The sequence below is a fragment of the Tasmannia lanceolata genome, unplaced genomic scaffold (assembly GCF_043159265.1).
Source record: "Tasmannia lanceolata isolate RefF3 unplaced genomic scaffold, GAP_Taslan_0.1 ptg000025l, whole genome shotgun sequence".
Classification (NCBI taxonomy): domain Eukaryota; kingdom Viridiplantae; phylum Streptophyta; class Magnoliopsida; order Canellales; family Winteraceae; genus Tasmannia; species Tasmannia lanceolata.
The window spans coordinates 5341813-5360455 of NW_027518702.1; the positions used below are offsets into that span (position 1 = coordinate 5341813).

General features: G+C 40.8%; 3 protein-coding genes across 8 annotated transcripts in view; 2 read left to right on the top strand and 1 right to left on the bottom strand.

The window, feature by feature from the left end:
* Positions 1-825: 825 nt before the first annotated feature.
* LOC143858043 (putative B3 domain-containing protein Os04g0347400) lies at positions 826-11892 on the top strand. 2 transcript variants are annotated; one of them, XM_077368636.1, is made up of 4 exons: positions 826-1093; positions 1217-1550; positions 10662-10759; positions 11393-11892. In XM_077368636.1, exons 1-4 carry the CDS (start codon positions 1010-1012, stop codon positions 11669-11671), a joined length of 795 nt encoding a protein of 264 aa, XP_077224751.1. In that variant the 5' UTR covers positions 826-1009; the 3' UTR covers positions 11672-11892. The 2 variants fall into 2 exon arrangements, with proteins under 2 accessions (XP_077224751.1, XP_077224750.1); XM_077368635.1 differs by having other exon boundaries at positions 835-1093; positions 10650-10759.
* Positions 11893-13999: 2107 nt separating this feature from the next.
* Positions 14000-16563, top strand: LOC143858147 (putative B3 domain-containing protein Os04g0346900). Of its 4 annotated transcripts, none has more exons than XM_077368783.1 (4): positions 14000-14212; positions 14311-14596; positions 15983-16080; positions 16312-16563. In XM_077368783.1, exons 1-4 carry the CDS (start codon positions 14105-14107, stop codon positions 16372-16374), a joined length of 555 nt encoding a protein of 184 aa, XP_077224898.1. In that variant the 5' UTR covers positions 14000-14104; the 3' UTR covers positions 16375-16563. The 4 variants fall into 4 exon arrangements, with proteins under 4 accessions (XP_077224898.1, XP_077224897.1, XP_077224896.1 ...); XM_077368782.1 differs by having other exon boundaries at positions 14002-14212; positions 15971-16080; XM_077368781.1 differs by having other exon boundaries at positions 14005-14212; positions 16173-16563.
* A 1120-nt stretch (positions 16564-17683) lies between these two features.
* The window catches only part of LOC143857723 (uncharacterized), a 33271-nt gene continuing 32311 nt past the window's right edge, over positions 17684-18643 (bottom strand). Inside the window, exon 4 of one of the 2 annotated variants that reach the window (XM_077368179.1) lies at positions 17684-18553. In XM_077368179.1, coding sequence (XP_077224294.1) covers positions 18200-18553 — 354 coding nt within the window. In that variant the 3' untranslated portion in view covers positions 17684-18199. The remainder of the gene's footprint in view (positions 18554-18643) is intronic. The other variant, XR_013238740.1, reaches the window with a different exon arrangement.

The following is an 18643-nucleotide window of genomic DNA, read 5'->3' on the forward strand; positions in this document are numbered from 1 at the left end:
GTCCAAATTTGGATGGGTTGCAAATGTTCTAAGTAATCTGATTAGGCACACAAAGTGAAAGGTACGTGAGCCAAAGTTCTAATGAGTCTATGTTCAATGGAAGAGTAGCATACAACTGATTCAAAGGATCAAAGTTCCTGTGCAAAAAGGGAATCGAAGTTCAAAATTCTTAAACACATGGCCGAGGCACAAAGTTCTTATATACATCCGGTCATTGGCTTAGTCATAAAATAATAATATAATATTCCGCGTTATATTACAGTTCTAATGACGCGTTATACTGTGGTCTGTACAGTACTTCTTTAAGAAAAAGGGACTATAAGGGCTCACACGGTTTAAAATCTCTCCTGCAAAAAACAAAGGGAAATGTTATCGGCACTACTGTATTTTGATGATCACACTCCTCAGTCCTCACTTTATTAAAAGTACGGTATGACCCACACCGTAGGATGATCCAAACCGTCCATTAGATGGGCCCCAACCCAACTACGTTGTGCCCCAAAAATCATTTCCATAGGTTGATCCTAACCTGGGTTCCTTCAAACATTCAGAACGGAGGGTTAGGATCAACCTATGGAAGTTATTTTTGGGGCACAACCTATTTAGGCTGTGGCCCATTTAATGGACGGTTTGGATCATCCTATGGTGCGGGTCATACGGTACTTTTAATAAAGTGAGGAGTGCGATCATCAAAATACAGTAGTGGTGATAACATTTACCAAAACAGAAATCTTGTTCATTTTCACTCCCCTCTTTATCTCGAGCACGGGGCCCATTTAAGAAGTGTTATTGCGTCAATGCGAAATCTTCAAGAAAAGAAGTATGAACTCTGCCAAGTTCAGTCTCGAGCGTTACACTCTATGAAACCTGTGAAGTAAATCGTTACACTCTATGAAACCTGTGAAGTAAATGTGCTGTAATAACCATCACTGTAAAGAACAAAAAAGGAATTAAAAGGTAACAGAAAAATCAAATGAAAAAACTAGCCTGAAAAGAAAAAAAATTGCAGATGAACAGAGAAATGAAGAAGGAAAAATCTTTACCCCAACCACAGTTTCTAAAGCTCTTCCTACCCAATTCTTTTCAGAAAATTGTGAGTTTCCTCCTCTTCTTTTCTTTCTCACAACCCCTTTTTTTTTTTGCTGCATGGGATTTCAGGGTCTAATCTATATTCTAAATTTGAACATAGTCTAAGATTTTGTTGTATGTTTTTCAGTCCATACCCATTGCATTTAACAGATATCTCGTGGGAGAGAAGAGTGATATAGCAGTCCTCAAAAGCCCTCTTGGAAAATCATGGTGTGTGAAAGTTAGAGGACACATTAATGGAGTCTTCTTTGAAGATGGTTGGGAAGATTTTGTAGCAGATCATGGTCTTTGTTCTGGAGATATTTTAGTGTTTCGATATGAAGGAAATATGGTTTTTTATGTCACTATATTTGATATAACTGCATGTGAGAAAATTTATCCCCCTCTTGTTTTGAAGGGTGTGATAAAGATTGAAAAGTGCAGAGAAATGAAGGATGAGGAACATGTGGAAGCTTCAAAGGGTAAGTTTCTTATGATTTTTTCTGTAACTATTTAGACTGATGGCACTTGAAAGGGAAAGGGGGCAATTGCCCCCCTTAATTTTTTGGAAAAAAAATATACCTTTATTTTTTAATATTTTTTATACTTACCCAATTTTTTAAAAAATATGCCCCCCTTTCCAATCATCTCTAAGATAGAAAATAAGTTTAAAATTTTAATGTTACCTCTTTTTATATCCCTTCCTTGTGCAAAATTTACAATAATTTTTGCCCCCTTGTGCAAAATTTCAGATAGAAATTTTTTTCTATCTTAATTTCAAGATAGAAAAAAAATTACTATAATTTTTGCCCCCCTTGAGCAAAATTTCTGGCATCGCCCCTGATTTAGAGAGTCTTTTTATATGATATTAAAACGAAGCCATTTTGAAAAATCACTCTGTTGAAGCCATTTATTTGATAATTAAGCTCATCTTTGAAGTAGGATTTAATAGCTAATGTCATCATAGAATATGGCCTACAAGATGAAGGGCCCAGATTGCTTTAAAATCGTATGGGTGGTGTTGGCGTCAAAATCTGCTTCGATTGTATGAGCGTTGGGTTGAACTTCTGCATTTCTTGCACTCAAAGAACACACGTTAGATCAAGTTAGAAATCAGCACAACAGGAGATAATCCAAACAACAAAAGAGCGGAGTAACGGTGCCTTGGATGTTAGATGTGTACCTTGAGCATGGGGTCTTTTTATAGATTCAGAGTCCTAGGCAGTTTAGAATACTTGCATTTTTTGGAGTCATTCCTTATTAGTCGACTTCCATAAGGAGTCAGTTTCCATGTTTAAATTTGGAGATCCTTGAGTTTCCTATTGGAACTTGGTTACTATTTATGCAACTGATCTTTTAGGAAGGTTGCCTCATGGGATTCAAACTCCCTTCTGGGTCACTTTCCACTTTACTCGGAGTTTCCAATATCAGAGATGAAATGACCTTTTCAACCTCACCCTGTAATAGGCAAGTTCGGTCACTTCGATTTCGGCGTGAGGGCCACGTGTCATGCACTTAGTCATGCACTTATTGGATGGACGGATTTTACTCTTAACATATTGCCCCCTACTTCCTAGAGCGGTTTTGGGGTCGAGAGTAGTTTTTACTGGCATAGGGCTTTCCTTGTCTTTGCACCGAAGTGACCGAACTTCCTATCGTGATTGGAGTCATGTTTCCATCTCGGTTGAGCTTTCGAAAGCTCGGAAGGAGTCTGCATGAATTTGGGGCTCGGATCGTTGACCTATGTTCGTTCAAACTTGGGGGAGGTCGACGATTATTCGCTTAAGCTATGCTGAGGGGTTTCATCTTACGAAGCGACAGGATGAACCACTTCTATATAAGTGGGTTCTCCCTCATTTCCTCCCATTTCGACTTTTGAGAGCGGGAGAACCCCGGTGATCCCTATTCCATTTATGGCGATCCTCCTTCCATTTCCGGCGAGCGTGCGACTACCCAAGGCTAACTCAACCCTTTGTTCTCCTCTCTTCCAATCGTTCTCTCCATTTCAATAAGTCCCCTCCTTCCGTTCTCTCTCTCTTTTCCCCCTTCTATATGCCATTTTCTTTTTTACGAGAGGGAAAATGAGTCCATTCCGTCGTCTCCGGTTGTTTTGGTGGAAAGTGAAGAGGTGGAGATAATGAACGAGGAGGAAGAGTTGGAGAAGGGTGGTGGTAGAAAAGATGGAGACCGTGAGGAAGAAGGGTAGGATAGTGGATTCGAGGTGCACGGATGCTGACCTTCTCTCAGGAGTGTCCAAACCCCTACCAATTTCTTCTTGGGAAGCCGGTTTGGATCAGGAGTCGGTCATAGGGTCCACACGAGTGTGTGCAGGCAAGGTTTTAAATGTCGGTTTCGGTGTCGGTTCAGCCACCACCGAAACCGAAATATTTCGGTTTTGGTGGAAATTTCGGCCGAAATCATGTAAAAATTTGACAAAAACTTCAGTTTTCTTAAAATTTCCACCGAAATGTATAAAATTTTGGTGGAAATTTCAGCCATTTCGGTATAAATTTTGTAAATAAGGGTGAAAACGAAATTTCGAGGAAATCATGTAAAAATCCGATTCGATGTAATTTCGGTTTCGGTCCAATCCGAAAACGAAATATTTCGGCTGAATTTCGGATTTCAGCCGAAATTTAAAACTATGTGAGCAGGGCCCAGTAGGAGAGTAACCCGGGCTCAAGGTTTGGTCCCCGAACTCGCTGGCATGTCTGGTGGGGATTCCCTCGGCACAGCTTGCCTCGTCTGAGGATCCAACACTAGAGTGCCCTGATGGTGTGATGGTCGCGCTATGCCATCTAAGAGAGAGCGACATTAAGAGGATCAAGAGGGACTATTACATTCCATCCTCGGTTGAGCTGTGACTCCCTAATGCTAATGAGAGGGCTTGCGTTGCCCCGAGGAAAGGGGAGTTCTTCCTTTATGAGGAGGCCTTAAGGCCGGAGGATAGATTCCCCTTCTGGAGATAATTACCTGGGCATTGGAGTTTTACAGAGTCACCCCAACATAGATTGCACCCGGGGTGGCAGAATCTCCTTGGATTTTTGGTCAAAATGAAAAAGATCATCCATGATGCCTCGAGAGATGTCTTTAGAAGGTTTCAGACTTCTTGGAGGATTCCGGACACTGAAGTATGTAATGCTCTGGCGGTGTTGGACGAGTACGACCTTGCGACCTTCGAGGAGGTGCGGCGTACCGCACCTGTTAATATAAATAAATTTAAAACTGAGAAGGCTTTGTTGAAGTATAAGTTGAGCTTTCCCAAGAGGCGGTTAAGCCCAAAGCTAGAGGAGAGACAAGTGGTAATCCTCTGAGCCCCTTCCGTCTTTGACTTTGATTGTCTTGGTACATTTGCGCTAACCCTTTCCTGTATTTTACAGAGATAAGGCCGAAGATGACGCCTGAGGCCCTTACTGTTGTTGAGGAGAAGCTGTTGGAAATAATGGCGGAGAAGAAGAGGAGGAAAGAAAAGCAAAGGAATGGGATAGAGAGAAGGGAGAACAGAAGGAGAAGGTGGGAGAATAAGAGGGATAAGTTCCTTGGAAAAAAGGCCGCCACTCAAGAAGGCTATGGTCGGCACGACTAGTGGCAAGGAGGCCGAGGCCAACCTGATGATCATTGGGGGCACCGGCTCGAAGACGCCCTCAACTAAGGATGCAGGGTGTGTGAGGAAGGAGCTGATTTTTTAGGATAATCAAGCTGGACCCCGAGCAAAAGATGTAGGTTGGGTCGACCTTCGAGTCTGGATGGGAGGTCGGCACCGGCAATTCTGCCCTGTAGATTCCACGGTTTCCATGGAGATGGGGATCCTTAGAGTGCTCCCCGTGGACCGAATGGAAGTGGGCTATTCTACTACCGCCCTGGCCCAAGAGTACTTCAGTTTCATGGCCAGTGTATGTACATTTCCTCCCCTGACCTTTTTTTCTCTGCAAGTTTTTATTGATAACTTTGAAGCTCTCCTTTTCAAGCTCAAACTTTTGGGAGTGCTCTGGTTACGAAGCTACTTGACATGGCTGTGGAAAACAATGCTCTGAGACGGGGAGGTGAGCAGATGCAGGACATGAACATAGCCTGGAGGCAGAGCTGGCTAACGAGAGGGCGATGGTCAGTGACCTGCTGAAAGAACTGAACGATGCTCGGTCAAAGGCGGTGGCCGATGTGATGTAAGCCGTGGAGGCAAAGGCATTGGCTGAACAGCAGCTGGCCAATGCGGGGGACCGGGCGGTCAAAGATTATAAAAAATCAGACGTCTTTGTAATCGATGCTGCCTATTATGGATTCCCAATGAAAGCCCAAGGCTTCCATGACTGCCGGGCCCAGGTTCTTAAGATCAATCCCGATTTCCAGCTGGCTCGGCTACACGTCCTCCCCGTGAATCAAGAGGGTCCTAAAGAGATCCTCAGGAGAATACCTTGTTCGACAATCATTTTTCAACAATGACCCTCGGACCTGCGCCGAAGAAGGAGGTATCATGTTCGGAGGGTAGAACTTGGGATCCTTGTCCTTCCTATTTCTTTCTAGATGTTTTCGGGTTGCCATCGTTGTTTGGCAAGTCAGATATAGCAAGCTCCCAGATTATGCCTTTATCCTCATCAGTGGCCACCCTTCCTATGCTTCATTATTGTTCCAACCAGATGGTTGATCTTCCTCAATGTTTGGACTCTTTCCTCCGTGCTTTGTGCACATCAGCCGTTCATCCTCGGAGTGGTCAGTTCAGAGTTGGCCAGCCCCACTTGCCCATTAGGGTGGTCAGGTTTTAGTTTGTAAGCGTCTGGTGACAGTTTCTGGTCGATCAACTTCCAGTTGTCACCTACCTCCAAGCCAAGCTAGCTCGGACTTCAGCGAATTCAAATATCCATAGTGATCGGGATCATACCTGGCTGGCTTCATAGCTCGCACTATGTGGTTGCATCTTCGGTCAGTTTGAGGTAGTCCTTCTGAGGAAGATCGGTTTGTAAGGGTTGGTGACTCTACTCCAAGATGTTCCTACTCCAAGGTGTTCCTTGAGTTTATGGTCGATCCACCCAGCTTGGGTTGTCCCAAGGTATGGAGATGGTCGGCGAATGCTTGATCATGTGCAGTTTGAGGAGGAATTAAACTTTTATTCATTGATAAAAAGAAGGACAAACTACATATCATGGAAGCAAACTAACCTTCAAACTGAAAAACAAAGCAAACTAGCCTAAACGCAGAATGACATTACTGATAATATTTCTCCAGGTTCTCCAGATTCCATGTTTGAGGGATCAGATCCTCGACAAGAGTTTCCAGTTTTTATGTTCTAGGTTTTATGACCTCGGCGATTTTAGATGGACCTTCTCAGCTCGGGGTGAGCTTCTCGGTGTTCCTTGGATCGGATACCTCAGCTCGGGGTGGACCTTCTGCACCAAATACTAAGTTGAGCAGAGATTCGACTGTGGCAGTTCGGCGAGTGGTTAGGTGTAAAAGAAACAGCGTATTTGGAAAATCTTTGGTTGATTCAACGTGAATCAAGCCTAAACATTCATTCCCTTTTACAGAAGATTACATTGAGTGATTGTGATAGATATCAATTTAATATCTATCCATTTCTGTTACACAATTACACCAACAGATAAGGCAACTTGAATTTTACTCGCACGTTTCTGCAGTTTCAGTTTAGCAAGACTCATGGGAGTCTATCCCATTTTACTTTCTGTTTTCCAAGCCGTGGAATCTTTTCTCATTACTGAAATTTCGTTGATCCCCTTATCATCTCAAGTTGGGTGTTGGTGGAAGACAAACACCTAACTTGGATCTCCACCACAGTTGTAAATTTCGTTTTGTTTCGTCCGAAATGGACGAAACGTTTCCGTTTCGGCCGAAAACCGGAACGAAATGACGAAAATTTCGTTTCCTTCCGGATTTTGGCCGAAATTGACTGAAATCAACCGAAATTGACCAGAATTGACTGAAATTTACAGAAATTTGACGAAATTTACCAAAAAGATTCGAACGAAATTGTCCGAAATTTCGATTCGGTGGCCAAAACGAAATGGCCACCGAAACGAAATTTACAACTATGATCTCCACTGTAGAAGATGAATACGATGTAAGCTTTTGGTAAAAATATCGGCCACCTGAGAGGTTGCAGGAATATAGACAACCTTGAGGGATCCTGAACATACTTTTTTCTCGAACAAAATGAAAATCCAATTTGATGTGTTTGGTGCGAGCATGTAGGACTGGATTGTGTGCCATGTGAGTTGAGCTTTCGTTGTTACAAAAGAGGACAGGCGGACGAGCAAGAAAGATGCTGAGGTCACGAAATATATATGTGAACCATGTAAAGTCCCGCAGTAGTAGATGCCAAGGCACGGTATTCAGCCTCTGTACTTGAACGACCAACGGTAGGTTGCTTCTTTGCACTCCATGATACACACGAGTTACCCAGAAAAATGGCATAGCCACCAGTAGATTGCCGTGTGGAAGGACAACCAGCCCAATCCGCATCACTATACCCATAGAGGGACCAGTTGAATGAAGGGAAAGACCATAGTAGATAGTGCCCTTAATATAGCGAAGGATTCGCTGGACAGCTTGCAAGTGTTCAGTTGTGGGGGACTGCATATGTTGACAAACTAAGTTGACTCTGAAGGTGATATCTGGACAAACATGCGAGTGATTATTGCTACGAGAAAAGGAAATAAAGTTCTTATTATTCAAAGATTGCAGAGTTCGCTGGGAGGGATGGCCAAGTGTCTGGTGCCACAGGTCCGCCGAAGCCTTCTTATGTTGCGATCTAATAGTGATATGAGCTTGGTGGTGATCGGCCAATGTGTAAAGCCCTCCTTGTCTATTTCCCTTTGCTACTATTCTCCCGGTTTGACAATCCTCGATCACAAAACCAAAACGTAAGAATTCAAATACACAATCATTATCGTCAATGAGTTGACTAACAGATATCAAATTCTTTTGTAGTTGTGGAACCAATAAAATATTCCTAAGGTGAAGATCACCAGAGGGTGTGGAGATGGAGGTGGATCCAATGTGAGTGACTGAGTAGTGCTTCTCCATTACCAACTAACACCTTGGTATTTCCATTATACGGAGTCAAGGTACTGACGTTACCTGTCTCATTTTCCATGTGAGAGGTTAGTACCACTGTGGATCTTCGGTATCAGTAATTGAGAGAGAGGCAACAAAAGAAGGAATATTCGTGTTGGACTGATAGGTCTGGTCCCAACGATGCCAACAATCAAGAGCTTCCTGTCCTCCCTTTCCACAGATTTGGCAGCTCTCGGAGCTTGGTAGAAGTCGATTAGAAGTTGTGGCACCTTTATCGAACATTGTATCGCGGACCCATGTTTTGTTTGTCGATTGAGAGAAATGGATGTTACGGTCAATGTTCACGTTATTATGTGTGTAGGAACTCCTAGATTGATTGCGATCTTTGTATCCATGTCGAACCGTAGGTGCTTGTTGTGCCAAAAAGGCTGAATCGGGATGGGAACCGAGAATGGATTTGTTGGTTTCCACTCTAATCTATTGACTGATGAGATTAGGAATCAATTGGTCATGGGTGGGGAATGGAGGTTTAGCAAGAACAGGGGTGACAAAGTTTTCAAAATCCATTCCATGACCATTAAGAACAGCGAATACCTTGTGTCCATCGGAGACTGGTTTAACTGGCTGCTAGCAAATCACAAAGAAGTTTAAAATGACGGAGATAGTCGGAGAGGGAGAAATTGCCTTGGCAGCATGACTGAAGTTGATTGCATAACTGGAACTCACGAGCTTGAGTACAATGGGCATATGTTTCCTCAAGTGCTTTCCACACTTCAAAAGAGGAGGAGAGTCCAAGGGTTTCAGTAAGAATTTCCTTAGTTCTTTCCACACTTCAAAAGAGGAGGAGAGTCCGAGGGTTTCAGTAAGAATTTCCTCAGTTAGGGTGGCATTAATCCAACTCAAAACTATTTGATCAGTGATTTTCCATGCCTCACATGCTGGGTTAGGAATGAATGAGTCTGCACCATCTGAGATTGTGGGAAATGGTTTTGGTATGTCACCATTGACATATCCAATTAATATTTGGCTTTTCAGAATGGGAAGAAATTGATTTTTTCATACTAAGTAGTTTGTTGTGGTAAGTTTGATGGAAACAAGATTGGAGATAGTAGCGAGGGAGATGGGACTGGAAATTGCTGACTAAGGGGCACCAGTGGTAGATGATGTTGTAGAAGACATGATGAGAAGTGATTTATGGAGAACTGAAGATACAAGACAAGAGGGGAAAAAAAACTTACGCGAAGTGGAACAAAAAATGCCTTCAGCAGTGAGAAAGGAAGGTGAGGGAAGAGCTTATGGCCGATTTGCAGGGAGCGTGATTTGCAGCTCTGATACCATGCGAAAACAACCAGTTACTCCAAAAGCTTAAGCTTTTGGAGAAGGCGTTATTTAATCTTTTATACTATAGCACACCCTCTCATGTGTGGCCCCTTTTTCTTTGGGTTGGCCTAAACGTGGCACATGTGGCCCCACTTTTGGGTTGCCATAAAAGTGGATTTTGACATCAAGGAGGTTTGAACTCAGGACCTTTGCTCTGATGCCATAAAAGAAATAGAGTATTTGGAAAATCTTCGGTTGATTCAACATGAATCAAGCCTAAACATTCCTTCTTTTTTATAGAAGATTACATCGAGTGATTGGGATAGATATCAATTTGATATCTGTCCATTTCTGTTACACAATTACACCAACAGATAAGGCAGCTTGAATATGACTATCATGTTTTTGCTGTTCCAGTTTAGCAAGGCTCATGGGAGTTTATCCCATTTTACTTTACGTTTTCAAAGTCATGAAATCTTTTCACATTACTGAAATTTTGTTGATCCTTATCAAGGTAGGCCCCAGAGGATGCTGAGAAGCTCCTCTGACCATAGGCCTTTGGCATCTTAAAGAAGCTTCTTGATACTCTAACCAAAAGTATGGTTGGTGACTTCGACTTGTCCAATCGCCTGGAGGTATCCCATCGAGGTAAATCGATGATTGATGCTCAGCCCTTTTCAAAACTCTTTCAATTGTGCACTGGCGAACCATGGGTCATTGTTGGTAATGAGTGTCCGAGGAATCCCAAATCGGCATATAACCTGGTTGTAGAATAACTTCTTAGTGGCTTTGAAGGTGGTCCTCCCAACAGGCTCAACTTCTACCCACTTAGTAAAGTAGTCAACGGCGACGAATACCATTGTCCACTGTCTACTAGCTGGAGGGAATGGGCCGAGGAGGTCCACGTCTAAGACAGCTTGTAGAGATCATCTCCAACAAGTATGTAATGGACGGCTTGGGTGATCAACCTTCAAGCTGCCTTGCCATTCAAAAGAAGAAGAAAAAAACTTTTGAGCTGCCTTCCTGCCTTAGGAGAGAACACCGTTCATATTTGGGGAAATAGATTCTATAAGAGAGAGCTTCAGCTTATCTTACTTCTTTCTCTTTCTTTCATATTCTCTTTCTTTATTCTAAAGTCTCACTTTGTTAATCCACTATTACAATTTTTCCCTACATTTATCTTGTTCTTTGTCACCTGAATTTTGTATGTTTTAATGTGGGTTTCATCTCTATAGTTCTACATACAGTACAGAAGGTAGGATTTGAAGGAAGCAATTCTTACAAGCCCAAAGCCCCATATTTCGTGGCTATCATAAAGAGATGTAATCTTAACCGGAACTACATGGTTAGTGTGTTTTAACTTTTCTCTCCACTTTGGATTGAACTATGAATATTTGCTTTGAATCTCGGGTCGATTTTTTTTGTCCTTTAAAGAATTTGTGTTGAGTTTTCATCATGAAATTTGATATGGTATGGATCCAATGCACTTTTTTTTTTTGGCAAAAGCTCAGTGTTATAGTTCAAAAACTCAAAAACTTCAACCCGGAAGTGGACCTAGTTGAGTTAACTCAAGTGTGAAGGTAGACTCATAATTAAAATCTCAAGTGCCTCTGGCCTTGGAGTATGCTTCTGGCTATTCATACTATGTAATACGCGTTGGGACCTCTGGTCCCCGATGTAATCTTCATGGTATGAATAAATTTGTCATATTTCTGATCCCCGATGTAATCTTCATGGTATGAATAAATTTTTCATATTTCAAAAAAAAAAAAAATGCTCATAGTGCCGTGGAGTTGTTGGCCAGGCAACTCCTTTCAATGGCAAGTCGAGTCAACTCTCACGAGATTCAAGTTGACTCACCTCGACCCAAGCTGCACCATAGGACTCCGTGTCAAGTTCAATGCTTACTTTATAATAAATGTATAAGAAGTGGAATGCATGAACTCCTGTTAGATATTTTGGGGTTTTTGAGTTGCAGAGTATTCCGAAGGAATTCGTAGTGGCGAACGGTCTTGGCAACAGAAAAAGCATCACACTTAAAGATCCAGAAAGAAGGTCGATAGCAGCGACAATATTTCACAGGAAGAGATGCAGTATGGTAACTTGTTTCTCGGGTGGCTGGCTACGTTTCACAGTTATTAACAAGCTTGAAGAAGGAGATGAATGCATCTTCGAGCTAGTGGCCGAAGATGTAATGAACGTTCGAATTTCTAGGCGGGCAATGCTCGACAATTCAGTGTCTTCTCTGTCTACTTGATGATACTCTCCTAAGTTCCAAGACATTTCTCAAAGTGGTTTTTCTGTGTGTTTTGGATTCAATGCTCAATGCAAAAGTGATTAGAAATTAGAAGCTGAACAAATGGTCCACCTGTGTTACTGTGTTTTGTTTTCATGGATGAATTGTATGATGATTGATCAGGACATTTTGTTGGTCTGGATGGTTAGGGTTTTAACACAATGTTTATGGCTCTTCTCTAATGAACATGCTAACCTGAAATTAGGACTGCACGTTTTGAATTAGTTTGTAGTTGGTGCATAAAAATGCAATCTAATTAATTTGGTGCTTTATACATAAGCTAGCATTTTTGGCCTATGCTATATAGGGTGCAAAAATAGGCCTCACCCAACTTGAGGGGAAATGAGATATTCGCCCCTTCTCTTCCTAGGGCCAACCCCTTGTAGCACAAAAAAGTGTTGTCATAAATACGGATGAAGGGGTGGCACAAGGAAGAAAAGACGAAACTTGGTTTCATAATGCAATTAGGGCCCGTTTGGATACTTCATATATTGCATTTGGATTTGAAATTGAGTTTTGAATACAAAATGAATAGATCCGGCAGCTCATGTTGAGGGAGAGAGAGAGAGGGAGGGGGTACTTCCTATGGAGGGGAGAGGTTGAGTAGCAAAGAGGGTGAAGGAAACTCCCACATCTGTGAATTTCCAGTTTCTTATTTGCACAGCTTATTTGGAAATCTAATTATTTTCACTGTCGGTTGCTGAATTGGAAATCCAAGAATTTGATCGGATCCAAATTACAATGCAAAAAGAGCTGCAAATGTGAGAAATTGAAATCAAAAGTTTCTCTGCATCCAAATGGGCCCTTATGGAAGTTTGACCATAATGACGACGTGGTCGAGTAAAAGACCGCCACCTTGGTGTGGATCAATCAAATAGTACGTAGGCCCTACATTTTTCTGCTTTTCTGATAACTGCACAAACTTAGCTTTTTTTTGTTTCTATTAAGTCTACCTATATTGGCACTAATTTTCTGATAACTGCACAAACTTAACTTTGTTCAACGACAGAGGAGGCCAACTCTCGGTCTAGAAACGTGAGCGACAGAAAAATTTCCCAAACGTGTAAGATGGTGGGCTGTAGCCCCTCCATGGGTTGGGTGAAGATCGTGGGACCCACTGTTCAAGAAGCATGCCACACACTCTTGTATTATACCTAATAGATGTCATTAAACAAGATATTTTCATTAATAATAATGGTTTCAATACAATAACAACTGGCTTTAGGGCATACATTCTAACATACAAAATGGAAGACGTTGGAAAAAATGGAAAAGGAGAGGAGGAGAAAGGGAAAAAGAAAAGAAGAATCGACACTGGAAAAATGAAAGTTGCCAAAAAAAGGTAAAGGAAGAGGAAGAAGAAGGAAAAATGAAGAATCGGCGTCGGAAAAACTGGAAGGTGCTAAAAAAATAGAAAAGAACTCGGGGTTATCCCGTCTTACTCAAGGTTTTCTCGGTAAGACTCAGGGTTTACATGGTCTAACTCAGAGTTCACTTGGTCAAACTCGGGTGGGATTGTCCCGGTTTGACTCCGGGTTATCCCGATTGGGGTTGGGGATAATCCTGAGTCAAACCAGAATTACCCCGAGTTTGGCACAGATTAAGAGATGAACCAAGTCAGACCGTGAGAACCCCGAGTCAGATGGGATAATTTCGAGTCAGACCGGGATAACCCTTCGTTTGACACAAATAAGCGATGACCCAGAGTTGCAAAGATGAAAAACGGGAAAAAGAGATGAAGAATAAGTCTTTCTACACTTTATTTGACTCAAAGGTTTTGGTTTGGAAAATGGTTTGGGCAACAATTCACCAATCTTGGTTATAGGTACCACGCCATCTTGGTTCTTGGTACCACCAGTCGAAATTTTCATAATTTTGTTGCCACCTAGTAGTCTTTAATCCATGCCCAAAAGAAAGATAAACTAAACTTTGCAGTATAATCCAAGACAAAAATGCTACTTATTTCGCACATATCCAAATTTAGGATTTAAAAAATGTCAATTAGTTTACTTGCACAAAAACACATGAGCCATAGAGTTGAGAAGCATGAAGCCATCAAAAGAAAAACAAATAGGACAGAATATCTTTATCAGTGTAAAGACTCCAATGGAGAATGTTATAAAGCAAAAGCAACACATGGCTAAAACAGTTTAAATCGTGTTCGAAGAAAGGGTGCAGGACCCATAAAAATACATTTTTACCTGCTGCTTTACTCCACGTGGTAACCTACTCTCATGTCACCGTTATGTAGGGCGAATGAAAAAATATTGAGGGCGATTTTAAAGCTCCCTAAACGTTCTGTAATAATCATGATTGGAAATGGGAAAGAAGAGTTAAAAAGGGAAGAGGAAAATCAAACGAAGAAATGGACTGAAAAGAAAAAAAAAAACTTAGATGAATGATAAAAAAATGTCCTCAGATAGAGAAATAATGAAGAGGGAAAGATATTCACACCAACCAAAGTTTCTAATGCCCATTTTTCCCGAATTTTTTCAGAGAATTGTAAGTTTCCTCTTACTTTCTTTCACACAGGATTTCATGGTATTATCTATATAATTTAAATTTAAGCATAGTCTAAGATTTTGTTTTATGTTTTGCAGTCTATACCCATTGCATTTAACAGATATCTGGTGGGAGAGAAGAGTGACATAGCAATCCTCAAAAGCCCTCTTGGAAAATCATGGCGTGTGAAAGTTAGAGGACGCATCAATGGAGTTTTCTTTGAAGATGGTTGGGAAGATTTTGTAGCTGATCATGGTCTTTCATCTGGAGAAATTTTAGTATTTCGATTTGAAGGAAATATGGTTTTTCATGTCACTATATTTGATGAAACTGCATGCGAGAAAAATTACCACCCTCATTTGGAACATGTGGAAGCTTCAAAGGGTAACTTTCTTGTATTTTTTTCTGAAACTGGTAATTATACTTTGGGAGGGTTTTAATAGGATAAGAAGATTTTCTCGGCACCATCCCATGATTTTAATATGAAGCTATTAATTGAGAGATCACTCTGTTTAAGCCATTGATAACAGTAAGATTACACATCAGAAAGGGAGAGAGTTCAAATGGGCTATATATATGTGAACTCTCCCTAGATGCGTTTTCAGCATCTCCAAGGGCAGGCCCCGCATAGTGGGTCGGGCACAAAACCAAGGAGGGTAGAAGACCCAGAACCGTACAATATCTACACAGTAGTCTTGGCGTGACAATAACTGAGTTCTTCTAAGTAGGATTTACTAGCTATGCCATCTCTAGAATACTCAACTCAACTCAACAAAGCCTTCGTCCCAAACTAGTTGGGGTCGGCTAAATGTATCCTTTAGAAAAAAATTCATGAAGAAGGTAAAAGGAATCCATCCGGCTCTCATCCTGGTTCTAGTTGGGTTCTTCTACATGGATCATTTTCTTCCATTGTATCCTATCTAGGGTCATATTCTTTGTTATGTTCCTAGCTATCAAGTCTTTCATCACTATTTCTACCCAAGTTGTTATCGGTCTGCCCCGACCTCTTTTTACTCCATCAATTTGGCACGATTCGCCTCTTCTCACTGGAGCATCCAAAGGCCTACGTTGGATATGTCCAAACCATCTTAAGCGGTGCTCTCTCATCTTCTCCTCAATTGGTGTCACCCCCCTACCGTTTTACGAATGTCTTCATTTTTAATTATATCTAACCTTGTCTGGTCGCACATCCATCTAAGCATTCTATGAAAATTCTATGAAATCCCATCTCTAGAATATGGCCAAGAAAATAATGGAAATGATAAATGCGCCCCTTTTCCTCACATGGGACACCCAACTCCAGTCTCTAATACTGTTCGTTGGGTGGGGACCAAGAATGCATAAGTCGGAATAGGAGAGCACTCATCTTGGGATGGATTGTAAATCCAGCAATTTGTTGCAGAACCGCCACGTTTGCATCTCCGGTTGGCAAGCCAAGTAAATCTTCCTACCGTCGTTCGTACTTTGGATACCCGTATAACCATCGAAGATCGATGAAGTGACTAATTCCTGGAAATAGGGGGCGTTGCAATCAAATCCGTTGAATCCTTCTTACATGAAGTACATCAGCCCCTCTGTAGTCATTGATACACTGCTGCTGGGTGTCCCAAGTGATGAAAAGGGGTGTATTTATCATTTCCCTAAAATAAAGGGTCCAGATTACTGTAAAATCATATGAGTGGTCAGGACTTTTTATACTTTTTATATTTTTCTCTGTCATCTGAACTGGTTCTGTTTTGATGTGATTTTCATCTGTAGTTCCACATGCAGGGCAGAAAGGAGGGTTAGAAGGAAGTACTTCTTACAAGCCCAAAGCTCCTCACTTCTTGGCTACCATAAAGCAATGCAATCTAAACCGGGCCTACATGGTTAGTGTGCGTTCTTGTTTTTTAGAATTTGGGTTTAGTTTTCATCTTGAAATTTGATATGGTATGGGTCCAATACAATTTTTGAGTTGCAGAGTATTCCGAAGGAATTCGTAGTGGCGAACAATCTTGGCAACATAATAAAAATCACCCTTAAAGATCCAGAAGGAAGGTCATTACCAGTGACGATATCTCAGAGGAAGAGTCCCCATAATGCAACTTTTTTCTCTGCAGGTTGGCTACATTTCGCATTTAGTAACAAGCTTGAAGAAGGAGATGAGTGTATTTTCGAGCTAATGGCCGAAGATGTAATGAAAGTTCAAATTTGTAGACGGTAAATGCTCAACAATTTGGTGTTTTATTATGTTACAGCGATTAGAAATTAGAAGCTGAACATATGGTCACTTGTGATCATGTGTTTTTTTCCATGGATGAATTGTAAGATGGTTGTGATATGGAATTTCTGTTTTGTTTTCTTCTTTAAAATGTGAACTTAAACTGACTAAATTATTCATGATTGAATGTTTGAATCCCAATAGGGCTTGACAATTTAGAAAGGCCACTGATATTGGCACTACCAAGTTTTAGTAATCGACCAAATTCAGTTTGTCTTTTTCTTTTTTTAATGGGCTTCTGAGAGCGTTTTGGGAACTGTAATAACCATTGACAGCTTTTTAAGAAGAAATGACAAGCAGCATATGTGCAATTATTAAACTATGGTAGTGCCAGCATAAGGAGCCTGGTAGTGTTTGTTTGCACAAACTCTCAGCAGCCGCCATCTGAATTTTAAAGGAATTTAAGATGTCTCCTCGTTTGGTTGCTAACATTGCATTGAACTCCAAAGAGACTCCTTGGCATGTAGGCAGCGGTGGAATTCTTGTCTCCTCGTAGCATTCAAATCAAATTCCCCCCAAAAGGTGGAATTAGGTTCGAAAAATTTGGGAATGGTTTCTCTCTATTGGTAATGACACCCCTTTTCTCTTAGTTTATGCTGCGCACTTGCTCTCGCTTCTCTCTATTGCAAACAAACACTTGCATGACAGTGTTATTAAAGAATAGAGAAAGAGAAAAGAGACACAAATCTTGCTACTCTACTACCAAACAAGTACCTTTTAGTAAGGCTTAAGGGTGCCACTTTTGTAGAGATAGAAGTATGGAACTACCAGGAAGGGTAGTGGGAAAGTTGTCTTATGGGATTTTTTTGCAAGCAAACGTCATATTACACCTCACTTCACTAGTAAACAACTAGTGAAGTCCTCCAAATTTTTAAACCAAATAGGGCCCAAGGAGATCAGAATAAGCGAGTAGGAATTTATTGTTAATATGTTATTAGACAACCTTCCACACAAAAGATAATCTCTTTACTTAGTATAAAAAGCTTAATATAAACTTAATATTTTGAATCTGGCTTAATGAAATATTTTGTCCGCAAAAGATAGTTCATTATCAAAATATTAAGAAAAGATTAATTTTAATTAATATTAACCAGTCAAATCAATCACCAGACCAACATGAAGAATCCTGGATCACCATTGGACTAGGTATCAACTATATTTTTTTGAAATAGTAGGTATCAACTATATTACCACCAAAAAAATCAAGAGCATGAGAATTTGTTTCCTATAAAAAGCTATATCATCAAGCTAGATACATGAAGTGGATGTTGTTTTTCTCATGCCTCAATAAAAAGCTTATAAACAGTTCAAAATCCTTGTTTCTAGCTGGCTTATTTACACTCCCAAAGCCCAGAGAGTCACACCATAGCCCCGCAATCAAATGAACCTTTCTTAAGCTACATTGGAAAAAAACAGAGAGCTCAAAATCTACTCAAACCTCATGTACCCATGGCCATTGAGAAGTTTATGGCTTCGAAGACAGGTATCATACCTGCAAGTCATGTGGGCTGCATTGATCAGGACATTCATGGGAGCATACAAAGTCATATTTGGAAAATAAATGCTGGAAATGGGGCTTAAGAAAACAAAATTCAGGAAAATTTACTCTAAAATGCACCACGTAAAATGGTCGTAAAACAAATTTTATGCCCAATTTTCCACTTAAAAATGAGCATGCAACACTCACTTAAAAAGAGACAGATTAAAGAAAGTGAAAGTGCCAAAGATCAAAGAGAGTTCTTGTCATGGGGAAAGGCAAATTCTATAAACCGGGGACCTCCATTCTTCTTAGACGGCTTTTTTTTTTTCTTCGAAAGATTGATCAGCGGCACCACTTCATCAACAACTCGGAAAATGATAACTTTAAATTCCATCTTCTTTTTCTCAACAAGCTCAAAGATGCATATGTCTGATGCTTCTAGATTATTCCCCCATACAAAGGCAGCCCACCCTTTACTTAGTCCAGCTCCAGCTCCTCTGAAAATACATTTGACAGGCCATTTTTTTCCATCTTTAACCTCAAGGTTGATATTTTGCATTTTTCTAGAGATGTGAGCTTTAACAAATTCTGATGGGATGTGCTGCACATAGAGAAGAAGAATTACATCTTGAAACAAAATTACTGTTGAATAGCTCCAAGAAAAAATACAGTAGTTGAACCTCACAAGCTA

What these genes read in the sequence shown, in the direction of transcription:
- LOC143858043 (XM_077368635.1), top strand. Translation starts at nt 1,010, where the DNA reads ATGAACAGAGAAATGAAGAAGGAAAAATCTTTACCCCAACCACAGTTT. An exon ending in CCAATTCTTTTCAGAAAATT is followed by an intron (nt 1,094 to 1,216) that starts GTGAGTTTCCTC and finishes TATGTTTTTCAG; the next exon opens with TCCATACCCATTGCATTTAA. An exon ending in ATCTTAACCGGAACTACATG is followed by an intron (nt 10,760 to 11,392) that starts GTTAGTGTGTTT and finishes TTTGAGTTGCAG; the next exon opens with AGTATTCCGAAGGAATTCGT.
- LOC143858147 (XM_077368780.1), top strand. Translation starts at nt 14,105, where the DNA reads ATGAATGATAAAAAAATGTCCTCAGATAGAGAAATAATGAAGAGGGAA. An exon ending in CCGAATTTTTTCAGAGAATT is followed by an intron (nt 14,213 to 14,310) that starts GTAAGTTTCCTC and finishes TATGTTTTGCAG; the next exon opens with TCTATACCCATTGCATTTAA. An exon ending in ATCTAAACCGGGCCTACATG is followed by an intron (nt 16,081 to 16,172) that starts GTTAGTGTGCGT and finishes TTTGAGTTGCAG; the next exon opens with AGTATTCCGAAGGAATTCGT.